The sequence below is a fragment of the Marmota flaviventris genome, chromosome 3 (genome assembly GCF_047511675.1).
Source record: "Marmota flaviventris isolate mMarFla1 chromosome 3, mMarFla1.hap1, whole genome shotgun sequence".
In the NCBI taxonomy this organism is placed as follows: domain Eukaryota; kingdom Metazoa; phylum Chordata; class Mammalia; order Rodentia; family Sciuridae; genus Marmota; species Marmota flaviventris.
The window spans coordinates 63,711,179-63,734,185 of NC_092500.1; the positions used below are offsets into that span (position 1 = coordinate 63,711,179).

The 23,007-nt window shown below is 44.5% G+C and overlaps 2 protein-coding genes across 9 annotated transcripts; both read right to left on the bottom strand.

The window, feature by feature from the left end:
• Positions 1–6,777: 6,777 nt before the first annotated feature.
• Prr13 (proline rich 13) lies at positions 6,778–10,172 on the bottom strand. 8 transcript variants are annotated; one of them, XM_027949800.2, is made up of 5 exons: positions 10,055–10,167; positions 9,743–9,884; positions 9,461–9,499; positions 8,700–9,073; positions 6,778–7,419 (listed from the first exon to the last, which is right to left on the bottom strand). In XM_027949800.2, exons 3-5 carry the CDS (start codon positions 9,477–9,479, stop codon positions 7,378–7,380), a joined length of 435 nt encoding a protein of 144 aa, XP_027805601.1. In that variant the 5' UTR covers positions 9,480–9,499; positions 9,743–9,884; positions 10,055–10,167; the 3' UTR covers positions 6,778–7,377. The 8 variants fall into 8 exon arrangements, with proteins under 8 accessions (XP_027805601.1, XP_027805604.1, XP_027805605.1 ...); XM_027949803.2 differs by lacking the exon at positions 9,743–9,884 and having other exon boundaries at positions 8,700–8,884; positions 10,055–10,172; XM_027949804.3 differs by lacking the exon at positions 9,743–9,884 and having other exon boundaries at positions 8,700–8,884; positions 10,047–10,172.
• Positions 10,173–15,660: 5,488 nt separating this feature from the next.
• On the bottom strand, positions 15,661–22,432 carry Amhr2 (anti-Mullerian hormone receptor type 2). The gene is made up of 12 exons (XM_071609278.1): positions 22,384–22,432; positions 21,915–22,097; positions 21,502–21,693; positions 21,167–21,244; positions 20,835–20,965; positions 20,489–20,719; positions 17,898–18,012; positions 17,593–17,765; positions 17,241–17,388; positions 16,959–17,095; positions 16,641–16,700; positions 15,661–16,149 (listed from the first exon to the last, which is right to left on the bottom strand). Exons 1-12 carry the CDS (start codon positions 22,430–22,432, stop codon positions 15,931–15,933), a joined length of 1,716 nt encoding a protein of 571 aa, XP_071465379.1. The 3' UTR covers positions 15,661–15,930.
• Positions 22,433–23,007: the final 575 nt, after the last annotated feature.

The window sequence follows — 23,007 nt, forward strand, 5'->3', positions numbered from 1 at the left end:
ATTAAAATGACTAGAGGGATGTGTCTCAGTGATAAAGTACCCCTGGTACTTTACTTTACTCCCCAGTACCAAAACAACAACAACAACAAAAAAGAAAACAGGAACTCTGGCACAGACTAAAACAAAATAAAGAAATTGAGACAGCAAATACTGGGCTACTATTGAACCTTGTTCAAGTAATTTGAGCATCGGTTCTGGTTTCAATATCAGCCAAGTTTTATTGGGTAGCCCCAAATTAGTGGAGTCTTCTGAAAAGAGATCACTTCCTAAAGTGGAAAATAATTCTTGAGGACTAAAATGTCTTTCTTCCCAACCCCCAAAGGAGGTGCTGGATATTAAGAACAATGTAAAACAGAAAAATAAGTTTATCATTTGGCAAAGATGAAAGACAGACCAAGTACTGAAAGGAAAGAAGTAGGAAAATGTCAGGACACTCAGGAAAAAAAGCAAACCAAAGAGCAGATTTACTGTGTGAACTGAGTTGAAAGTCAGAACAATCTCAAGATTTTGCAATTGAATCATATATACTCCTGGGGCTCTGAGACAAGTGGTGAAAGTGATTATTATAGAATCATTATTAAAACATTATTATAGAATCATATATAATATGGCTGGGATGGCATAAAACAAAGATCAAATGCTATATTGAGCTGGCCAAGAGTTGCAGCCATCTTTGAAAGAGAGAGATGGGAGGATGAGGGTGTAGCTCTATGGTAAGTAATCATGTGTTTAGCATGCACAAGGCTGGTTCAATCTCCAGCACCAAAAAAAGAAAGGATGAATCTAATAGCAACACCTGAATGAATCAATAAATTCTTACAAGGAGAAACAAGCTAGGCAAGAGAATGCCAGGGCTATAACACAACCTGATATAGGGATAAGATTTCAAAAATACAGATAACTAAAGATTCGTTCCATTACTCAAAGTCCCCAAAGTTTCAACTTGCAGTTTTAGATATCATAGATTTCCTATTCTCATTTGAGTGGAAATCATGCCATCGTTTTAAGTAAGAAAAGAATAACAGAGTCTAGATTCTCTTAGGAGTTCAAGGTGGTAATGGCATGAAATAAAAACATTTGAGCCAGGTGCAGTGGCACACACCTGTAATCCCAGCAGCTGGGGAGGCTGAGGCAAGAGGATCACAAGTTCAAAGCCAGCCTCAGCAACCTCGAGGCACTAAGCAATTAAATGAAACCCTGTTTTTAAATAAAATACAAAAAAGGACTGGGATGTGGCTCAGTGGTCGAGTGTCCCTGAGTTCAACCCCAGTCCCCAAAAATAAAATAAAAACATTTGAGAACCACCATCTTTGGAGACTTGTACTGACCAACAAAGCAGAGGATGCAAAACTAATGTTCTCAGGAGACCAGCAAGCAACTAATTGGGAGAAAGAACTCACTAGGGCATGGGAAGGACTACAGGAAGACTAGAGTCAGGACCGGTTCTACAGAAAATAACCAATACTCAGGGACAGAATTCCTGCCTTAAGAAATACAGGCCCACTCTTGCCAGAGTTTCAGTTTGAAATCTGAATCTTTATTAAATGCCTAATATTTAACAGAGTAGTCCCTCCAGAATCAGATATTGCTCTCAAAATCAGATAGAACATGGTTTTCCAGTTTTTTGGTACCTAGGATTGAACCCAGTGGCACTTAAGCACCATCCCTATCCCTTTTTTTTTTTTTCCTTTAATTTTGAGACAGGGTCTCATTATGTTGCTGAGACTGGCTTTGAACTTAAGATCATCCTGCCTCAGCCTTCCACGTCACTGAGATTACAGGTGTGCACCACTGTGCCCAGTGCAATTTTATTTATTTATTTATTTTTTTTTTTTGGTACTGGGGATTGAACTCAGAGACACTCAGCCACTGAGCCACATCCCCAACCCTATTTTGTATTTTATTTAGAGACAGGGTCTCACCGAGTTGCTTAGAGCCTCACAATTGCTGAGGCTGGCTTTGAACTCGTGATCCTCCTGCCTTGGCCTCCTGAGCCACTGGGATTACAGTGTGAGCCACCATGCCCGGCCCAGTGCAATTTTTAAAGCTCTATTCACTATAGCAGTTAAGTGTATTTAAGACAAAATGGCCAGGCATAGTAATGTGCACCTATAATCATATGAATATATACACACACATATATAATACACACACATAAACAGACAAACCAACTCAGATTTGGTGGTTAAATGAAAAAATGTTAGGTACAAATGAGAACCAATAATATGCTCTCATTTGATATAAAACAGGGGAGAAGAATGATAGGAACAATGTAAGGTAGAAATAAAAAGAGAAGATTTGACTATGCATAGAATAACTAGCTCTAGATGTTTAAAAAAGAATCTGGTAGTCATGGTTGTCTTGTGGGAATCTGGAATGAGATGATTATTTTTCACCGGACATCCTATTAAAAATGTTGCAGGGCAGGGCCGGGGTTGTGGCTCAGTGGCAGAGCGCTTGCCTCGCACATGTGAGGCAGTGGGTTCAATCCTCAGCACCACATAAAAATAAATAAATAAAATAAAGGTATTGTGTCCATCTACAACTAAAAAAGAATATTAAAAAAAAAATGTTGCAAGGTCAGGCACGATGATGCACACCTGTAATCCAATAGGCTAGGGAGGCTGAAACAGGAGAAATGCAAATTCAAAACCAGCCTCAGCAACTTAGCGGGACCCTGTCTCAAAAATAAAACAAAAAGGGCATGGTGGCACACACCTGTAATTCCAGCAACTTGGGAGACTGAGGCAGGAGGACTGCAAGTTTCAGGCTTGCCTCAGCAATTTATCAGGGCCCTAAGCAATTTGGTGAGACCCAGTCTCAAAATAAAAAGGGCAGAAACATAGTTCAATGGTAAACAGCCCTGGGTTCAATTCCCAGTATAAAAAAAAAAAAAAAGGTGTAGGGCCAGGTGTGGTGATGCATACCTGTAATCCCAGCAATTTTGAAAGCTGAGGCCAGCTTCAAAATATACAAAGGGCTGGGGATGTAGCTGATCAGTGATAGAGTACCCCTGGGCTCAATCCCCCATACCAAATACATACATATATATCAAGCTGTAGGGCTGAAAGTGTAGGTCAGTGGTAGAACACGTGCCTAACATGGACAGACAGGTGGGCTCAATCTCCAGTGGGGGGAAAAAAATGCCAGGAAGGGGAGATGCATTTTCCCCAGTTAGAAATAGGGAAAAGGGGGTTAGTTAATTTTCTTCCCAATTTCTTATTTATTTTGCACGGTGCCAGGAACTGAACCCAGGGCTTTGTGCCTGCTAGGTGAATACTCTACAACTGACCTATACCCCCAGCCCCTCTGTATTTCTCTTTGTATTTTCTCCCCCCATTTCCCTCTCACTGTCTCTCCTTTATTTCTGGTTTATTTATCAATATCTGTTTCTCTTCAATTCACAATCCTCTCAGGCCCACATCTCCCTTCTTCTCAAAAAAGAAGAGTTGAACCTGGGCATGGTAGGCACATGCCTGTAATCCTAGTGGCTCTGGAGGCTGAGTCAGGAAGATGGTGAGTTCCAAGCCAGCCTCAGCAAGTCAGCAAGACTCTAAGCAACTTAGTAATACCCTGTCTTAAAATATAGAAAAGGGCTGTGGGGGCTGGGGATATAGCTCTGTTAGTAGAGTGCTTGCCTCGCATGCACAAGGCCCTGGGTTCAATCCCCAATCCGAAAAAAAGAAAAAAGAAAGAAAAGGGCTGCGGATGTGGTTCAGTAGTTAAGTGCCCCTGAGTTCAATCCCTGGTACCAAAAAAAAAAAAAAGGAAGAATTGATAAAGGAAAACATTGAGTAAGGAAAAAAAAAATTGGTGGGTGGTACTGGGGATAGAACCCAGGCCTCACACATGCTAGGCAAGTGCTCTACAACTCAGTTTTATCCCCAGCCCTGAAAAAAACTTTATAATCTTAGAATGGCCCCCAAATCCAGGACAATAGAAAAGTGAGTCTTGGCTTTGGATGTTCTAATAAAATTAAAACCTCGCTATAAAATACAGGAACATCTCAAACATCTTTTACATAACTCTCTGCAGGAACAAGCTATAGATACAGCCAACAGAACATTCCCTCCCTCTGCTTCTTCAAGAACAGCACTCGGTTCCAGGCGGGTGGTTCCACCTCTAAGACATCCCTCAAGTCCACTCCTCCAGCCACATTCCTTCTGGCAAGTGCCTACACAGTAACATGGGTGTGGAAGCTACTGAACTTCATTCTACACCTTCTTACAACTCTGTGACTTTATGAAGCTCCTTATTCTGCCTAAACTCATTAGGTTAAAAGTCCACACTCAAGAGCCACACTGCTTGAGCTCTAATCCACCTGAACCATTACTACCATCTGAACTTGAACAAGTTATTTAATTTTATTTTCCAAGGTGGGAGGCAACACTGGGGATGAAATCCAGGGGTGTTTTACCACTGAGCTACATTCTCAGTCCTTTTTTTATTTTTATTGTGCTGGAGATTGAACCCAGGGACACTTTATCACTGAGCTAAGTCCCCAACTTTTTTATTTCTTTATCTCACTAAGTTGCATAGGGCCTCGAAAAGTTGCTAAAGCTGGCCTGGAACTTGTAATCCTCCTGCCTCAGCCTTGCAAGTTGTTGAAATTAAAGGCATGTGCCACCATGCTGGGCAGTTATTAAGTACTTCAGCTTGCCTCATGTACAAAAATAGAAAATTTACAGAAGTTATAAAGAAAAGCACCGAGTGTGTGGCACATCAGAAATGCTTTGTAAATGGTTAGCTGATATTTACTAGGAACTAGGAAACTCCTGTCATCTGGAGTCCCAAACCAGCCCTAGCTCATTTTTCCAGTCAGACTGTCACTCCTCCCTTTGCTCCCTCACTGCTTAATTCACTGTCTCCATTGCTTTCCTTGTTCAGTATTTTCATTCTATTCATGTATCCATCAGCTCTATTAGATCTCGCGGGTCATGAAAGGCAGTGACTGACTTACTCCTTTTTGTAGCTTATCACCTACAACACAGTATTTTCCTCAATAAACTTTCCAGAATATCAGTCTAATCCCACTGGGATACCTGTGATTCCCAACATGCTTTGGAGCTTTATGACTCTACACTAAGCACAGGCTATTCCTAGCTCTTTACCCTCCACATGGTAAATTCATCTTTTTATCTTTTCTACCCTCTCAAGTCCCAAGAGATAGTTCAAATGTCCCCCCCCCCTTTTTTGTGTGTGATGTCATCTTTGACTCCTCTCCCCTCCCAATGATAATTATTTCAATGTTTTTATCCCTCTGGTACTCTAGGAATAGAGCCCAGGGGCACTCTATTTCTGAGCTAATTTTTTTTTTAATTATTTTGAGACATGATCCTGCTAAGTTGCCAAGGCTACCCTCAAACTTGCATTCCTCCTGCCTCAGCCTCCTAAGTATAGGTATATGCCATACACCTGGCATTTATCTTTATTAATTACTTTTCTTAAATGCCTCTTCCTCCACTCAATTTATCTTTAAATACCCAGTGTATTACACATTTAATCCCAGTGGCTCCGGAGGCTGGGTAGGAGGATCACAAGTTCAAAGCCAGTCTCAGCAACTTAGCAAGGCCCTGCCTCTAAATAAAAAAAAAAAAAAAAAAAAAAAAAAATTAATGTTTATGTTTTAGTTATAGGTGGACACAATATCTCTATTTTTTCTTTTTTTAATGTGGTGCTGAGGATCAAACCCAGTGCCCTCATGCATGTCAGGCAAGTACGCTACCTCTGAACCACAACCCCAGCCCCCCAATTTTTTTTTAAGATTTTTTGGTGAGGAGGTGTAGCAGGGATTAAACTCGGAAGTGCTTTACCACTGAGCTAAGTTCCCAGCCCTATTTATTTATTTATTTTGTGGTGCTGGAGATCGAACCCAGGGACTTGTGCATGCAAGCAAGTACTCTACTGACTAAGCTATATCTCCAGCCCCTAAATAAAGTATTTTTAAAAAGGGCTAAGGAGCCTGGGGTTGTAGCTCAGTAGTAGAGTGCTTGCCTGGCATGTATGAGGCACTGGGTTCAATTCTTAACACTGCATATGAATAAATAAGTAAAATAAAGGTCCATCAACAACTGAAAAATAAATTTAAAAAAAAAAAAAGGGCTAGGGATGTGACTCAGTGGTTAAGCACCCCTGGGCTCAATCTCTGGTACCAATAAATAAATAATTTGAAATTTAATTAATTAAAAAAAAAAACCCAGTGTGTAGTATTGTGCATGGCATATATATAGTAAGACAGTGGCCCTCCATTTTTGCATGCATCAGTTTCACCCAGTTTCATAAAATTATTGATTTGTAAGGCCACATCCATAAAGAATCTTTTTTTCTCTTTTAATATTTTTTTAGTTGTCAATTGACCTTTATTTTATTTATTGATATTCGGTGCTGAGAATTGAACCCAGGACCTCACATGTTCTAGGCAAATGCTCTACCACTGAGCCACAACCCCAAGCCCCATAAAGAATCTTATTGAGACTATTTGGGCTCTGTCTCTCTCTCATAGCTAGTGGTTGAAAACCTCTGCAGCCAGGTACAAAAACATGCTAAAGGCTTATATCCATTCATCCAAGGGAACACAATAAAGATTCATTCTGCTAAGACTGAACCAGTTTTTAAGGTTCTTCCCACTTATGAAACATAGCAATAGTATAGTGTCTTCCTCGCTGATGCTCTGGTCCCTTACTACAGAACTGATAAAACTAAAAGGGACTGCAGAGGATAGCAAAAGTAGTCCAATGTGCTGAGCCCAGCCAAGGTAATGGCACAGGTGAACAGAGATCAGGAGAAATAGTTTTATTTGGACCCAGAGTTGAAGAATGAGAGTAGGACCTGAGATAGCATATTTTGTTAAGGAGTAAAGATTAGCTTACAAAAGGGCAGTCAGAGATCATCAGCCAAGTGGACTCTACTTCCCAGCAGCCTTGCTGTTAGCACAATCAATAAAAGGACTGCTGGGAAATATATTCGCCACTAATTCACCCCAGTGTGCCATCATTACAAAAGTGTACAGGTTTTTCATCATAGTGAAATTTCCACAAACCCCCCTTTTAAAAGGAAATTTTTAAAGATCACATTTTACAGAACTTAAACTTGTCTTCAGCATTTAGCTCAGAGGTCTCACCATCTTCAAAAAGCAGCTTCCCTGCTAAACTTTTCAGCTACAAAATCTATCAAGCAGTGAGAAGGCTGCCTTTGCTAGCCCATTGCAATCCTCTTCCCATTTTCCCTAGCCAGTCAGGACTGAACAGCAGGGTAAGGCTCAGGTGGGGACAGGATGGAGGGGCACAAGGGCTAAATTCCCCCAGTACAACACGGCAGCTGAAGCTTGATGGGACAGCAGAACTGGTGAGACTTGAGGGGAGGGTCCAGGCCCTGTATTCAGTCAGAGTCACTGCTGGAAGAGGAGGAAGAGGAGGAATGCTGCAAGGGGAAAGGGGAAAGGACATAGCATCAGATCCAAATGACCTTTGATAAATGCATGGGTCATTCTTTGGTACCCCACCCCACCACCCAAGTATTCAAAGGGCAGGAATCTTGTCCTTTAAACAACAAAAGCAAGGAATTCCTTCAGCAGTGAGCATCCCAGAAAGGATTAAGTCATCCTAAATAATGGCACAGAACTTAATATGATGTCGTTGGAGCAAGTTTACAATTTTCCATACCAGAGCCAATGTCCAGGTAAGGAATACATTATAGGCACAAGCACAGTACCAAGCCAGGAAACAGCTGCTACCTTATAAATGCCTATTGGTTAGCTGCATTCAAAGTCCCTACAAATCTAAGAAATTGGATTCTGTGACTCTTAAGAAAAGAAAGTAGAAATGGCAGGTGCATGTGCATATATCTCTATTTTTTTCCTAAGCCCCAAAAGGGAGGAAGTGGGGAAGATGGGAGAGAAGGCTGGGGAAGTCCTACTGAAAGTGCCTTATAGGGATATTCCCATCAACACTACCATTAAAAACATTTTTTATCTCTCCAGGGTAATTTCTTCCTCATTCAATCTCACCTTTTCTTCTCTTCAGATTTTTCTACAAAAGACCCAAATCCACAAAGCAAACAAATAAAATGTAATTTGAGTCCTCTTTAGGATCCAGGTTAGTTTACTCCTTCCCAAGTCCTCAGAGCTGCTTCTACTCTTGCTAATTAGCACTCCTGTAGAATGAAGATTCTTTGCCATGAAGCTAAGCATGAAACCCCCTTAGCCCTAGGCTTTGTCTGAGGATGAGTCACAGAAAACACCTATGTAATTAACATAACACCCTAAGAATACTGACAGAGAGAAAGAAACTCCAGGAACTAGAACCAGATTATTATTCTGTTAATTATTATATAACACTGCTTTGTCAAAGGGCTGACTCAATTAACTGACATTGTACAACTTCAGTGGGTGTGTCCATCTTGCTAAAGCGTACACCTGAGGGGCAGGGAGCAAAAGTTCTGGGAAAGAGTAAGATAGAAAAGAGGGACTTTTGATTCTGATATTCATTCTAAGGCTCACCTTTGCCCTTTCCAGATGGGAGGGGCCGGAAACCTCAAGATTATCTGATTCTTACCAGTAGGATTCCTTTACAAAAAGCAAGAATCATCTTCCAGAGCAACCATGAGTCCATCCAGACTCTGAAACCCCCTCATCCAACCCCTGCCCACCTAGTCCCTTTCAGGGACAACCCTTTACTAGCAGGGCTCCAGAGGACACTGACCTTGCCATGCTTGTGGTGTTTGTGCATCTTTTTATGAGCTTTCTTCATTTTCTTCCGCATCTTCTTGTCCATTATCATTCCTGGGCCTACCATGCCAGGAGCCATGGGGTTCACAGGAGGCATACCAGGGGCAGGTGGTGGGTATGGAGGAGGGTAGGGACCTGAGGGTTGATGTCCTGGATATCCTGGTTGTGGAACAGGATAAGGGGACACACCTGGAGGAAAACCTGGCATCCCCTGGGGAGGTCCTGGGGGAGTGGGACAGGGACCAGGAGGAAAAGCCGGATTGACAGGTGGTGGATGTGGTGGATACCCAGGATTGGAACCTCCAGGGTACCCCAAGTTGGGGGGATGTGGATTTGGCCCTGGGTGCCCTGGTGGAAGAACCAGAGAACAAATAAATATTAATATAACCCAAAACCTCTGACAAAAAAAAAAAAAAAGATCGACTTTCTTACCTAATTCTTAAAGGAAAATAAAAGGCAAGGGGATGGGAGAGAAACGTGAGTTGGGGAGAAAAAGATAAACGTCCTGGCAGGGCTGGGGAGAAAGAGACAATGAACTCTGGAAAGCCAAAATTTTAGTAGCAGTGGGCCAAGGAGAACTTTGCTTTTGCAGGTGAACCAAGAGGCAGAGGAGGGAGACGGGGCGGGAGGAGGGGGGGACGGGCGGTGGGGGGGCTGTTAATACAAGAAAACTTCCTGTTGTGCGGCGGATTGGAAAGTGAGTGGGCTGGGAGAGGAGGTCCCCCAAACACCTACCGGCACTGGGATTCCACATATTCAGGTGTTTCCTCAAGCCTGAGGAGAAAGAAAAGAGGCAAAAAGCTGACGGCCCTAAGGCGGGTACTAAGGCGATTTAGAGCTGAGCCCAACCTCCGTGTCCCCGCCTCGCCTAGGTTCGCCCACTTAGAAAACCACCGTGGCCCCGCGTAAATGTTTCTTTTCAGTCGTTCCTTCGCCCCCAATATCTACCGTATTCCCAGTTCCCTGATCTGGTTTCCAGGGCCCCTCCACCTTCACCTTCACCACCTGCGACCGCACCTGGAGATGTCTAACTCTCCGGAAGGAGAAACCGCGTCTGTCAGATCACCATCACCCTTTCTCTGGGCCTGAATGCAGAGGACTTTAACCACCAACCTTACAGGGCCCCGCAGAGGTCCCCACTTCAGGCTAAGAGAAGGATCTGCTCCGAGGCAAAGTAAGAGGAAGGAATCTCAAGATCCTCCAAGGCTTCAATAAGTTGACACACCCCCTTCCCCCAAAGAAAGGGCAAATGGAGATCCTAGCTACCAACTGCAAAGGGACACTTGCCCCGGGAAAAAAGAAAATTGGAGAATCCAGATACCGGGTCACCTTCTCACAGTCGCCTGGGCTTGATCCGTCCTCCGCCAGTCTCAGCTCACACTTCCTGGTCACCCCCATCCCATGCTTCGGCACCCGCCTCTATTATCACCTAATTGGTCACTCGGCATGATGATTGGAGAGCAGACTAGTCAATCGCTGAGGTCCTTTTAGACTAGGAGGAAACGGTTGCTCACGAGGCGGGGCGGAGCCCCTTGGGGCAAGGCGGGCGGCTGGGCGAGAGGGGGGGAAGGCGGAGCCAGTTGCGGGTCAAAGTCCCGGGGAGGCGGAACAGGAGTTCTGTCATTATTTTCTGAGTTCATATCAGTGGTGCAATACATTGTAATGTGACCACATCTTGCTAAGTGTTATCATATAGAAATATTGTGAGCTCTAGAAAAGGACGAGAAGCTGTTGAATTCCAACCCCAAGTCCCAATATTGCCAGCTCCCTCTTCTCCACTATGTGAAGCAAAGAAACATACTTGGGAAAAGACAGATCCTAATCTCTCCCAGGTTTCCTGTCTCACTTGCATAGCTTCCCCCCCTCCCCCCACCCCGCACCCCGTCTCTCCAGTTTACCTTGCCTCCTCTCCTTCAGTTTTCTCTCTCCCACCGACCCCCAAGGCAACATTACTATCCCTTTTGTCTCCCAAATACATCTAGAATCCTTCCACTTCTATCTTCCTCTCTCCCAACCAGCCATCCTCTCCTGGATTGCTGCAATAGCCTTTTCTTTGTTTGTTTTTTAAACAACACAATCAACAAACTTGATCTAATGAATATATAGAACCATAGACCCAAAACTTTTTTTTTTAATTTTTAATATTTATTTTTTAGTTATGGGCGGGCACAACATCTTTGTATGTGGTGCTGAGGATCGAACCCGGGCCGCACGCATGCCAGGCGAGCGCTCTACCGCTTTAGCCACATCCCCAGCCCCTAGACCCAAAACTTAAGGACTGTTTTTTTTTGTTTGTTTGTTTGTTTGTTTTGCAGTATTGGGGGTTGAACCCAGGACATCACATATACTAAACAAGCACTCTATCACTGAGCTGTATATCCCAGCCTTATCCTTCATTTCTTTTTTCTTTTTTTCTTAAAGTAGGGATTGAATCTGAGGGCATTTTACTACTGAGCTACATTCCCAACCACCACCCACTTCTCTCTTTCTCTCTCTCTCTCTCTCTCTCTCTAAGAAGATCACAACTTCAAGCCCAACCGAGAAGGGAGGAGGGAGGGGAAGGGGGAGGGGAAGAGAGGGAGCTAAGGTCTTGCTAAATTGCTGAGTCTGGCCTCAAACTTGCAATCCTCTTGCCTCAGCCTCCTGAGTCACTGGGATTACAGGCATGTGCCACAGTCCTGATAACCTGTTCAGTCTCCCCACACACAAACTTATTTTTGTACCAGGGATTGAATCCAAGGGGGCACTTTACCACAGAGCTACATCCTCAGCCCCAATTTGTTTTCTTTTTTAATTTGAGACAGGATCACATTAATTTTTTGAGGCTGGCCTTGAATTTGAGATCCTCCTGTCTCAGCCTCCCAAATTGTTGGGATTACAGGCCTACACCATCATGCCAGCTAGGCTCATTCTTGTTAAGCACACTGAGATCATAAATAAAAATCAGTCACATTCTAAGGCAAGCATTTCTCAACTGAGGTAATTCAAATTTTGAAGAATTGTATAATACATACCATACTCTCTGACCAAAACAAACATTAAGCCCAGGGCCTTGAACATACTACACAAGCTCTCTAGTACTGAGCTACATCCCCAGCCCTTTTTTATTATGCTTGTTAATTTTATTTTGAGAGATTCTCACTAAATTGTCCAAGATGGCCTTGAATTTGCTACCTATCCTTCTGCTTCAGCTTCCAAGTAGCTGGAATTACATATATGGGGCCCTGCACTCTCATATGTTTTGTTTTGTGATATTGTTTTTGTTTTGTTTTGTTGGTACTAGGAATTAAACCCAGAGAAAACTCTATCAATGAGCAACTACATTCCCAGCCCTTTGCATCTTTTGAGTCACAGTCTTGCTGTGTTGCCCAGGCTGGCCTCAACATGTGATCATCCTGCTTCATCCTCCAAAGTTGCTGAGATTACAGATATGCATCACCACGCCTGTCCCTCTAATTTTTTTTGTTGTTGTTGTTTATTTGTACCAGGAATTGAATCCAGGGGGATTTTATCATTGAGCTATGTCCCCAAACCTTTATATTTTGAGACAGGGTCTCACTAAATTGCTTACAGTTTTGTTAAATTGCCAAGGCTGGTCTTAAATTTGCAATCCTCCCAGCTCAGCCTCTGGGATTACAGGCATATGTCACCAAACCCAGCACTCCCATGTGTTTTATTTTTGTTTTTGTTTTTAAATTTTTGTTTTGTTTTGTTTTAGTAGTCAATGGACCTTTATTTTATTTATTTATATGCAGTGCTGGTGCTGAGAGTCAAACCTAGTGCCTCACAACATGCTAGCCAAGCACTCTACCACTGAGCCACAACCCAGCCTACTACCATATGTTTTTAGATGAATTTTATTTTTATAATCATCTCAGATTTTCAGAAAAATTATGACAATAGTACAGAGAGTTTCCATACAATTCCCCTATTATAAACATCTTACAGGAGTAATGATATGTTTGCTAGAAAATTAGTAAACCAGTTTCATGCATGTGTTGTGCCAGTGAGTATATGGGGTGATGCTGGAGATTGAACCCAGGACTTCACACATGCTAAGTACACACTCTACCACTAAAATACACCCAAGCCCCAATGAATCAATATTGATTTATTAATGAAAGTCCATGCTTTATTCAGATTTATTTAGTTTTGGCTCCATTTCCGTGTTCCAGAACAACCCAATCCTAGTGTATCAGGACCAGCCTCAATGTACAGTTGGGTGCCCACAATTTGGATCATAGGACATGTCTATGAGCTTTATAATAAAAGTGACTCATTCCAGCTGGAGTACCTGATTTATCTTAAGCTAATATCAAAGAGTCAGACATATTCCCAGAGCCAGGATCAGGTTGTAAAGTTCCACATACCACACTAATAGTTCTATTTATAGTGTGCTTGAAAACTATGCAGGAGGCTAGGCTAGTGGTGCAGGCCTGTAAGCCCAGAGACTCTGGAAACTGAGGTAGGAGGATCACAACTTCAAACCCAACCTCAGTAATTTAGCAAGGCCCTAAGCAATTCAGCAAGATCCTGTCTCAAAAAATGGCTGGGGATGTAGCACAGTGGTAAAATGCCCTTGGTTCAATCCCCAGTACCAAACCAAAAAAAAAAAAAAGAAGAACAAAAACTGTGCAGGTAGAACCAGGCATGGTGGCACATGCCTGTAATCCCAACAGCTTGGAGGCTGAGGCAGGAGGGTCTGGAGTTCAAAGCCAGCCTCAGCAATTTAGCAAGGCCCTAAGCAACTCAGTGAGACCCTATCTGTAAATAAAATATTTAAAAAGGGCTGGGGATGTGACTCAGTGTTTAAGCACCCCTTGGTTCAATCCCTTGTACCAAAAGAAAAAACAAACAAAAATTTATCTAGTGGTTGGGGATGTGGCTCAAGCGGTAGAGCGCTTGCCTGGCATGCGTGCAGCCCGGGTTCAGTCCTCAGCACCACATACAAAGATGCTGTGTCCGCCAAAAACTAAAAAATAAATATTAAAAAATTCTCTCTCTCTCTCTCTCTCTCTCTCTCTCTTTAAAAAAAAAATTATCTAGAATTACACTGAGGCAATCATAGTAGTTATAGCTCAAAATGTCAGCAGTCATGTCAAGCTGAATCATACAATCTTTTTTGTTAATCAGTTGTAATAGTTTCTCAGATTTTTGTTTTTGATGACCTTCATGGTTTGAGTACCTGGTCAAGTATTTTGTAAAATGTCTGTCAATTGGAACTTGTCTGTTTCTCTTGTGATCATAGGTGTATTTGTTTATCTAACATAGTCTATGCTCATCAACATGTTTGTACATTCCTTTGTACATTCATTTCTCATAATTTACAGGGTTTTCATAAAGATGATTTTTTTTTTTTTTTGAGACAGGTTCTCATTATATTGCTTAGGTTGGCCAAGAACTTCTAGATTCAAGCATTCTCCTGCCTCAGCCTTCCAATAGCTAGGATTACAGATGTTTTTGCCACTGCACCCAGCTTTTAAGAGCCCCCTCCCCCCTCCCCCTACTGGGGATTAAACCCAGGGGCTTTAACCACTGAGCCATAAACTCAGCCTTGTTTTACATTTAATTTAGAGACAGGATCTTACTGAGTTGCTTAGGTAGTTGCTAAATTGCTGAAGTTGGTTTTCAACTTGCAATCTTCCTGCCTCAGCCTCCTGAGCCACTGGGATTATAGATAAGCAAGTGCCACCACTCCCTGTAAAACATTTTTAATGACTTGCTTTTTTTTTTTTTTATTGTTGTTTTGTTTATTTTTATTTATTTATTCATTCATTCATTTATTTTGCAGCACTGGGGATTGAACCCAGAAGCACTGTAGCACTGAGCCACATCCCCAGTCCTATGTAATTTTTTTTTTTTTTAATTTTGGGCAGGGTCTTACTAAATTGCTGAGGCTGGCCTCAAATTTACGATCCTTTTGCCTCAAACTTCTGAGTCACTGGGATTATCAAAGTGACTCAGAAGTGACTCACACCTGGCTCCCTTGCTTTGTTATCTAAAAGTTGTGTGACCTATGTGATCTTAGACACATTTCTGAACTTCTTGAGCCCTTGGTCTTCTCCTCTGTAAATGGTGTTAGCAGAATTATAATGGAAAATTAAAGCGGACTGTTAAGCAGAGGCAAGATGTAGTGTACATTATGTTTAAAGATTATCCAGAAAGTGGTGTTCAGCTTAGGTTGAAGTGGGAAAGTAGGTACAAAAATAAATAAATAAATGGAGGAAGAACTTCTTATCAGGGCTCACAAAACATTACCTGTTATTCTTTGCATCCCTTCCCTTGTCTCCCCACCATGCATCTTACATTTTTGCTATCCAAATTACCTGTGTTCTCTTTGTATACTGTATGCTACTACCCCTTACAGAGGCCAGGAATGTCCTATTGCCCCATGTTCTTGGGAAACTCCTGCTCAAGCAAGACCCAACTCAAGCATACCATGCTCTATGAAGTCCCCTGCTCAAGGCTTCCCTATTACTCCACCACCCTGTACAGAGCCTACAATATGAGCTGCAGGTTACTGAGCACCTTCAGGTACAGTGACCTCATTGTGTTCACTCTTCTTTCCCCAGTGCCCAGAAGGAGATCCCATCACTTATTTATCTATCTATCTATCTATTCATTCATTCATTCATTTGGCACTGGGAATTGAACCCAGGGTGCTTTAACACTGAACTACATTCACAGCCCTTTATCTTTTTTTATTTTTTTATTTTTTGGTATTAGGAATTGAACCCAGGGGAATTTAACCACTGAGCTACATCTCCAGCCCTTATTTGCAATCCTCCTGCCTCAGTCTTCTGAGTGCTGGATTATAGGTGTATACCACAGTACTCAGTGAGATACCACCATTTAAAAAAAAAAAAAAAAGTTCTAGTGGAGAAAGGAGAGAGAAGGGAGGGCCCAGGGTCACATGAAAGGTGGAAGGCCAAGGATAAAAATCTGGAAAGCTCACTTTATTCTTTTTCCTGTGCACATCTACCACTATTCACTGGTCAGAACTGCTGTGAACCAGATGCCACAGAATAATCCCAGATTCAGCAAGTGGGAAAGGTAGTCATGAGGCAGCCCAAATAGGCACATGATCACATTTATGTTTACATGAACATAGATTCCACATAAACTGCTCATTTACACATGAGAACTAAGATAAAACTAAGGATTCCTGGAATCAAGGCCTTAATGAATACTGAAGTGACAGGCCCTCAGCTGAGGCCACAGGGGAGAATGGCAGGGGTAGGAGTGGAGGTACAGTCTTCTGGGCAGAGAGGTAGGCAGATGTGTGTATAATTCTCTTGGAAGGGGTAGGCCTCCTGAGGATGGGCCAGGACAGCCAGGCGCTGCTGTACACACTCAGCTGTCAGTCGTGCTTCTGGATCAGCATCCCAGCAGTCTTCCAAGAGCTCCCTTAGTCCACCAGGGTCCTCGGAGGAATGACAGGGAAGCAGGCTTGACCCTGGGATCTTGAGTAGACCCCAAGGTTAAAAGGCATCTTCCATCTTCAATGTCTACTACTCCTGTTTTTGTCTGTGTTTTGTTGTTGTTTCACTGGGCACTTTACCACTGAACTACACCCCCAGCCCTTTTTATATATCTATTTATTTTGAGACAGGGTCTCACTAAATTGCCAAGATGGTCCTCAAACTTGTAACCCTTCTCCCTTAGCCTTCTAAGTTGCTAGGATTACAGGAGTGCACCACTGCACCAGCCACACCTATTTTCTGTTTCTTTCCTTTCCTTTTTTTTTTTTTTTTTTTTTTTGCAGTGCTAGGGATTGAACCCAGGGTTTTGAACATGCTAAGCATGTGATCTATTACTGAGCTACCTAGAACTGACTTTTATTGGGTTGCATCAGAAATACAGATGTATGAGACACAACAAGAAGTCACTGGTTAGATTTTGGGTTCCAACATACCAGGGGAGGCACCATCTTGGAAGCAGAGCCCAGAAAAGAAGCAAAGTCAGGGATGATCTGCTGAAATGAGGAACAGGGCTAATTGATGGTGGAGAATACAGAGAGACTTGAGCAGGAAAGTTGTGGATGGAATGGGGTGTATGAGACTTAGGGTGAAAGAGGGTCAACTGAGGACCTCTTCAGTTTTTCTAGTTTCAGAGGAACATGAACCAGGGAGTGGTGAGAGATGAGAGGAGGTAGGAATAGATAGACTAGTCCTGGAAGAGAAGTCCTTGAAGCCCATACCCAGTCCCCAGCTGGCTAGAAGTGGCCTCTTACTGTAACAAAGGATATCCAGGTAGATGGGATATAAGGGCGCCTCCTCTCCTCTACTACCAAGGCCCATAGCTCACAGGTGGTGGGAGTGCTGCCCAATTCTGCCTCATAGGCCAGTTGGAAAGGTGATGGTCTGCCATCTGGGGGAAGGTACAAGGAATAGATGTCAGCTTGCCCTGAGGTGCCTCCCATGTAGTGAAGGCAGGGAAAGAAGGTCACAGCTTTCTGGAACCAAGTCAGTAAGCCTAGAAGGGGTGAGTGGGGCATCAGGAGTAAGAAATTTACCAGGGCTCAAATCGGGGCAGCGGCTCATGATCTCCCATAGGAGCAGAGCCAGAGAGTAAACATCTGCTCGCCGAAGGGCTGTGCCCCAATCCTGGAGGTCCAGAGTCTTGTCCAAGAGTTCTGGCGCCATGTACCTTTGGGTGCCAGCCTGGAGAGCAAGGTGTGGAGGGCCAAGAATCATCTCTGTGGCAACCCTCATTGCATCCCTAATTCATGCAACATAATGCCCCCCACCATAGACTCAGCAATGTCCCTACCACCTCAGGCACTGCTGCATTAGCACTACTGCCATAGTGATAGTCACAATGCTACCACCATCATCCTGTCCCTTACCCTTACCCATAGTACTCACCTCCATGATGGTAGCTGGGCCTTGGGATTGAGAAGGAGCCCAGGCAGGGGACCCACTGAAACCAGGGAGCACCAAGGCTAGGCCTAGATCTCCAATTGCACATGACCTGTCTTCCCGAATGAGCACATTCTGGCTGCTCAGATCTCGGTGGGCAATACCTGGTTTATACTGGCCTGTGAGAAAATCCAAGGTTGAAGAGATATGGGTCTTCCTTACTCTTTTGACCCAATCTTTCCCTTCCAAGCTAAGGGAGAATTGGACACAGTAGTGTGGTTCCTGACTCCCTTGGCAGCCGGTTCACCCACCATCCTGCCAGCGTTCCTCATGCAGAAATGCCAGGCCCCGGGCCAGGGAGAGTGCCATCCGCAAGGAACTTCCCCAGTCACTGGTGTGCTGGGTCAAGTAGTGGCACAGAGAGCCCTGAGGAAAACAGAGAGAAGAGGGGTGACTGATAAATCACAGAGAGTAGGGATCAGTTGACAGATCTCTTTCCAAACCTGCCCTGCAGACAGACACCCTGACAGGTCCAGACCAAAACAACAACAGGCAGTGGAGGAGTAAGAATGAGCATCAGTGAGACTGATGTGAAAAATAGTAACTCCAGTAGTTGGGACTGTAGTTCAGTGGCAGAGTGCTTGCTTTGCATGTGTGAGGCACTGGGTTCTATCCTCAGCACCACATAAAAATAAACAAATAAAATAAAGGCATTCTGTCCATCCACAACTACAGAAAGGAAGGAAGGAAGGAAGGAAGGAAGGAAGGAAGGAAGGAAGGAAGGAAGGAAGGAACTTCAAGTCAACATAACTGAGTGCATATTGTGGCCCAGGCCATGTGCACTGGCCTCTGAAATCTTCATGATGACCTTACAAGGGAAGTATTCTGATCACCTCTATTTTACAGAGGAAGAGCTTAGAGGAAGTTAAGTAAACTTGCTTAAGGTCAGTTGGTGAGAGACAAGTGGGGCACAGATCCAAGCAGTCTGACTCACGAATCACCCACTATTAACCACCACCTTATGCCAACTCAGAGAACTTGATACAAAGAGAAGAGGAAAGTTATTCAGGGGCCTCTCTCATGAACTACCTTGCTTGAAGTGTCAGGTCTCTGTAGACATGAATAGGTAGACCTGGTGGATAGGAGCAGCAGATAAGGAACTGGAGGCAAAGAAGCAATAGAGCCCCCCATTCAACAAACATTTTTGAGCACCTTTGGTATACCAGCAACTGTATTGAGACACCAAGGTAGCTCAGGGACAGGTGAGACATAATGATAACATATAAGCATAGAATGCAATAAATACCACAATGGGGGGGAAAAAAGTGCCGTAGATGTGAAGCAAAACCCACTAACTATCTAGGGGAAGTCAGACACAGTTAAAGGAACAAAAAGTGATTTTTGAGCAGGGTCAGGAGGAACATGGTCAAAGGGGGGACTTTCCAGAATTCAAGATCTCAGAGATAGAGGAGCTGTAGGGGCTGATAAAATCCAGGGAAGGACTACTGCATTTGGGCACCAAAACAGGTTGAAGAGGTTGAACGACAAGAGGAAAAGGACTTGGGTAATGGAGCTCTTACACACAGGTGGAAGAGTCCTGCTTTTGGGGTGAACAGGAGAAAAGCAACTCTAGAGTCACACCGATCCTGGGAAAATGACTTTCTTTCCTGAGCCTCTGTGGATAGTAATTCCTACCTCATAGCATATGAATATTAAGTATGAAAATGTGTCTAAAGTGCTTAATACAATGCCTATTAGATGGGAAATGCTATAGAAACAAAAAAAAAACAATCCCAACCTTTAGTAGACCGACAAGGCCCAGTGTGCTCTGGCCTCTGCCTACTTCCCCCTCTTTATCCTGCAACTCATTGTTCTCCACCTCAGGGCCCTCCCTTTTAGATTTTAGTACATTTGACATATGACACTTATACCTCCAGTCTTTTTATCCACCCCCACCCCCACCATACTGGGGATTGAACCCAGGGGCACTTTACCACTTTGCTATAGCCCCAGCCCTTTTTATTTTTTATTTTAAGACAGGGTCTTGCTAAATTGCCCAGGCTGGCCTTCAATTTGTGATCCCCCTGCCTCAGCTTCCCAACTGGCTGGGATTACAAGTTTTTGCCACTGTATTGGGTGAGCTATTTCTTTAACAATGGTTTTCTTTTTTTCTTTTTTTTAAAAAGAGAGAGAGAGAGAATTTTAATATTTATTTTTTAGTTTTCGGCGGACACAACATCTTTGTTTGTATGTGGTGCTGAGGATTGAACCTGGGCAGCATGCCAGGCGAGCGCGCTACCACTTGAGCCACATCCCCAGCCCGACAATGGTTTTCTTTAAGGTTGGGAATATTAACTGTTTGGTTTCTCCCTTCCCTTATCTATATTTTAAGGGTTAAAAATATTAACATGAGCCAGGTGGATGGTATACACCTGCAGTCCCAGCTACTTGGGCAATGAGGCAGGAAAATCACTGTGCCCAAGAGTTCAGGGCCAGCCTGGGGAACATAGGGAGAGAGCCCATCTCAAAAAAAAAAAAAAAAAAAGTTTGCATTACTTGTGTAATAAAAAAGAAAAAGACAAGCCACACATGGTGGTGTATGACTGTAATCCCAGTGAAGGCTGAGGCAGGAGGATTGCAAGTTTGAGGCAAGCCTCTTCAATTTAGCAAGACCCTAATCAACTTAATAAGACCCTGTCTCAAAATAAAAAAAAATAAAAAGGTTTGGGGATATGGCTCAGTGGTAAAGCACTGTTCAATCTCCAGTTTAAAAAAAAAAAAAATTGCTTTAAGGAAGAGAAAATCTAAAGCAGAAGAATAAGTGTATATAGCCAGCCCCCTGCCATGCAACCTCCCCCAACTCCCCCCCCCCACACACACACACACACTCCTTAGTCCTCACCTTGGGATGCAATTCCAGTATCAGCAGGGGCCCAGAGGGCAGGGAGCCAGGGCCCCCCTGGCCAGCAGTAATAAAGCGGACAATGTGGTCATGCTGTAGGCCTGGCAGCTCATACACTGCTCTTTCGGCTCGGAACTGGGCCACAGCCCTTGGAGGGAAGGCCTTGATGGCTACCAGCTCGCCTTGCAGCCTCCCAGCCCACATCACTGCGTGACTTCCTTCTTGGATTACCTAGTGGGAACACTGTGCTGGGTGCAGGCCTCCGAACTAACACCAGGGCCAGATTTTCTCCCCAGTATAACCTCCAGGAATGCCCAGAGGAGCCCTTCCTCCCTCCAGGGGGCACCTGGGAGAAGCACAGCTCTGGCAGCACCGGCAGCTCCGGCAGCTCCGGCAGCTCCTCACTCCAGTCCCTGCCTGAGTTTGGCTCTGGCTGTGGCCCACCTTGCACTCTGTAGGCTTTTCGCTGCAGCAGGGCTGGTTGCAGAGAAGAACCTGAAGGTCAGGGTGTATAGGCATGGGGACAAGGGAAGGGGACTTTGCAGGAAGGGAGTTGTCTATGGAGGTCATGAAAGACAGTGTATAGAGATCTCAGGAATGTGGGGTCAGTGGTGACAAGAGACTCAGAGCTTGAGGGCAGTATCTTGGTCATAAGGGAGAGATGGGGCAAATTAGTACCCAAGATGCTGCTGCTCAGTAGAAGCAGGAGGAGGAGAAGCAGCCCCAACAGCACCAATGCCATCCAGATGGACTCGCCTGGTCATTAAGACAAGAACAGAGGTGGGTGAACATTGCCCCAAACTGCTCTCTGCACCTCTCCCCTGCTCAGAGAGCTTGCTTCTCAACCCACCCCCATCCTAGTCACAAGCCCCCTTATCTCTCTGTCACCAGGGCAACCAGCTTCCCAAGGCCAGGAGGAGGAAAGCTTATGGAGGGGGTAGGGTGAGAACTAGACCTGGTTCTACCTCTCCTCCTTACCTGGGCCTCAGGATGGGGCTCTAGCCAGTAATTACCTGGGGTAGCCTGGGTACCTTGGGGGCCAGGAACCCCCAGGTTCCCTGGAGAAGGCAGATGGCTGTAATTGGCATTGCAAAAGTCAGTGCCACAGGAGCAGGTGAAGAGAGTGGAGCCAGGGCTGGGATGGGCTCGGGGACTCAGGTCACAGTGGAGGGATTCACAGCCTGGCTCATCACTGTCTCGGCATCCTGATGGGGTAGGATTAGGGGAAGAGTAGAATAGAAGGAACAAGGGAGAGGACAAAATGGGGTCTGGAATCAGAAAGGATAACTCCCTTCTCTGCGAGAAGCATCCTTCTATCTCACATAGGCTTTTCTTTTCCTCCACACATTTCCATCTCTCCCCTTCTCCCCCAGGACATTCCTGTCTCCCACCCTAACTATCACTTGCCGTATACTTTGCCATTCACCTTGCATTTCCACCTGGGCCCGGCCTTGGGTCAGGTTCCAGATCCCAAAGCAGCAGTGACTGTAGAGGCAGCGAATAACCCTGGGAGGCCCTGGTCCTGCATCTAGCAGCTCCCCCAGTGTCTTTGTGCTTCCCCGCACTCCAGGGGCCTCAAAGAACACACAGGTCCTCCTGTTTGGTGGTGCTGAAACCCAGGGTGGGGAAAGGGAAGGATTCAAGAAGGGTGTGAATGTGGGGGCAAAAGGATAGACAAAACATGATTTTCATTTCCCAGGGTCAGTAAAGCCACAAGGGAAACCCAGGTCAGCAGAGGCCTGGAACCTGATGCCACCACAGGGACACATGACTACCCTTCACCCTCACTCATCCAGCTCACTCACCACTCTTCCAAAGTGATGGCTTCTGCTTCAAGAGTCCTTTTTGCTCACTGAGTGGGTGGAAAGATCCTGCCCCTCCCTATAGACACTCACCTTGTACAGCTGTAGGAAGCAATGCCCAAAGTCCCAATCTCCCCAGCATCTTGTTGAAGGATGGCAGTAGCAGGAGGAGGACAGCATAAGCCAGCACAGCTGCCCCAGAGCAAAGCTCCCTTCAGATACAGGGCACTATGGAGCTTCCAAGCCTTGAGTCCCCAACTCCACCCCCTCTGTCCTATCCCAGTCTCTCTGTGGGGGAGAAGGCTGCTGTGGGGGAGAGAGTGGGTATGAGGAAAACAGGGAAAGAAAGGGAGGAGCAGAGAACCAATCTCATATCCTCCTCTCTTTAGCCACCTCCTCTTTTCTCTGAAGAGCAGGAGGAGGGGGATTTGGAGGCCCAGCTGAGAATCCAGTGATACCTAACTTCAAATCTCTGCCCTTTGCTGACCTTGGAAGAAGGTGCAGGATCCAGTCAGCCTTTCTCAGGCTAGAAACCAAAGCAAGGTCAAATACCTAGAGCCATTTAGCTTTGCCCAAGATCCCCTGTAACTCATGTATTCAGGGCTCAGATCTACAGCTTCCTGGGCAGAGGGAGGCCTCATACCCCATACTAGATTTTACCTCATTTTTCAGACTCAAGGGTCAGAAAGTACATAAAATTTCTCAGAGTTAAAAAAA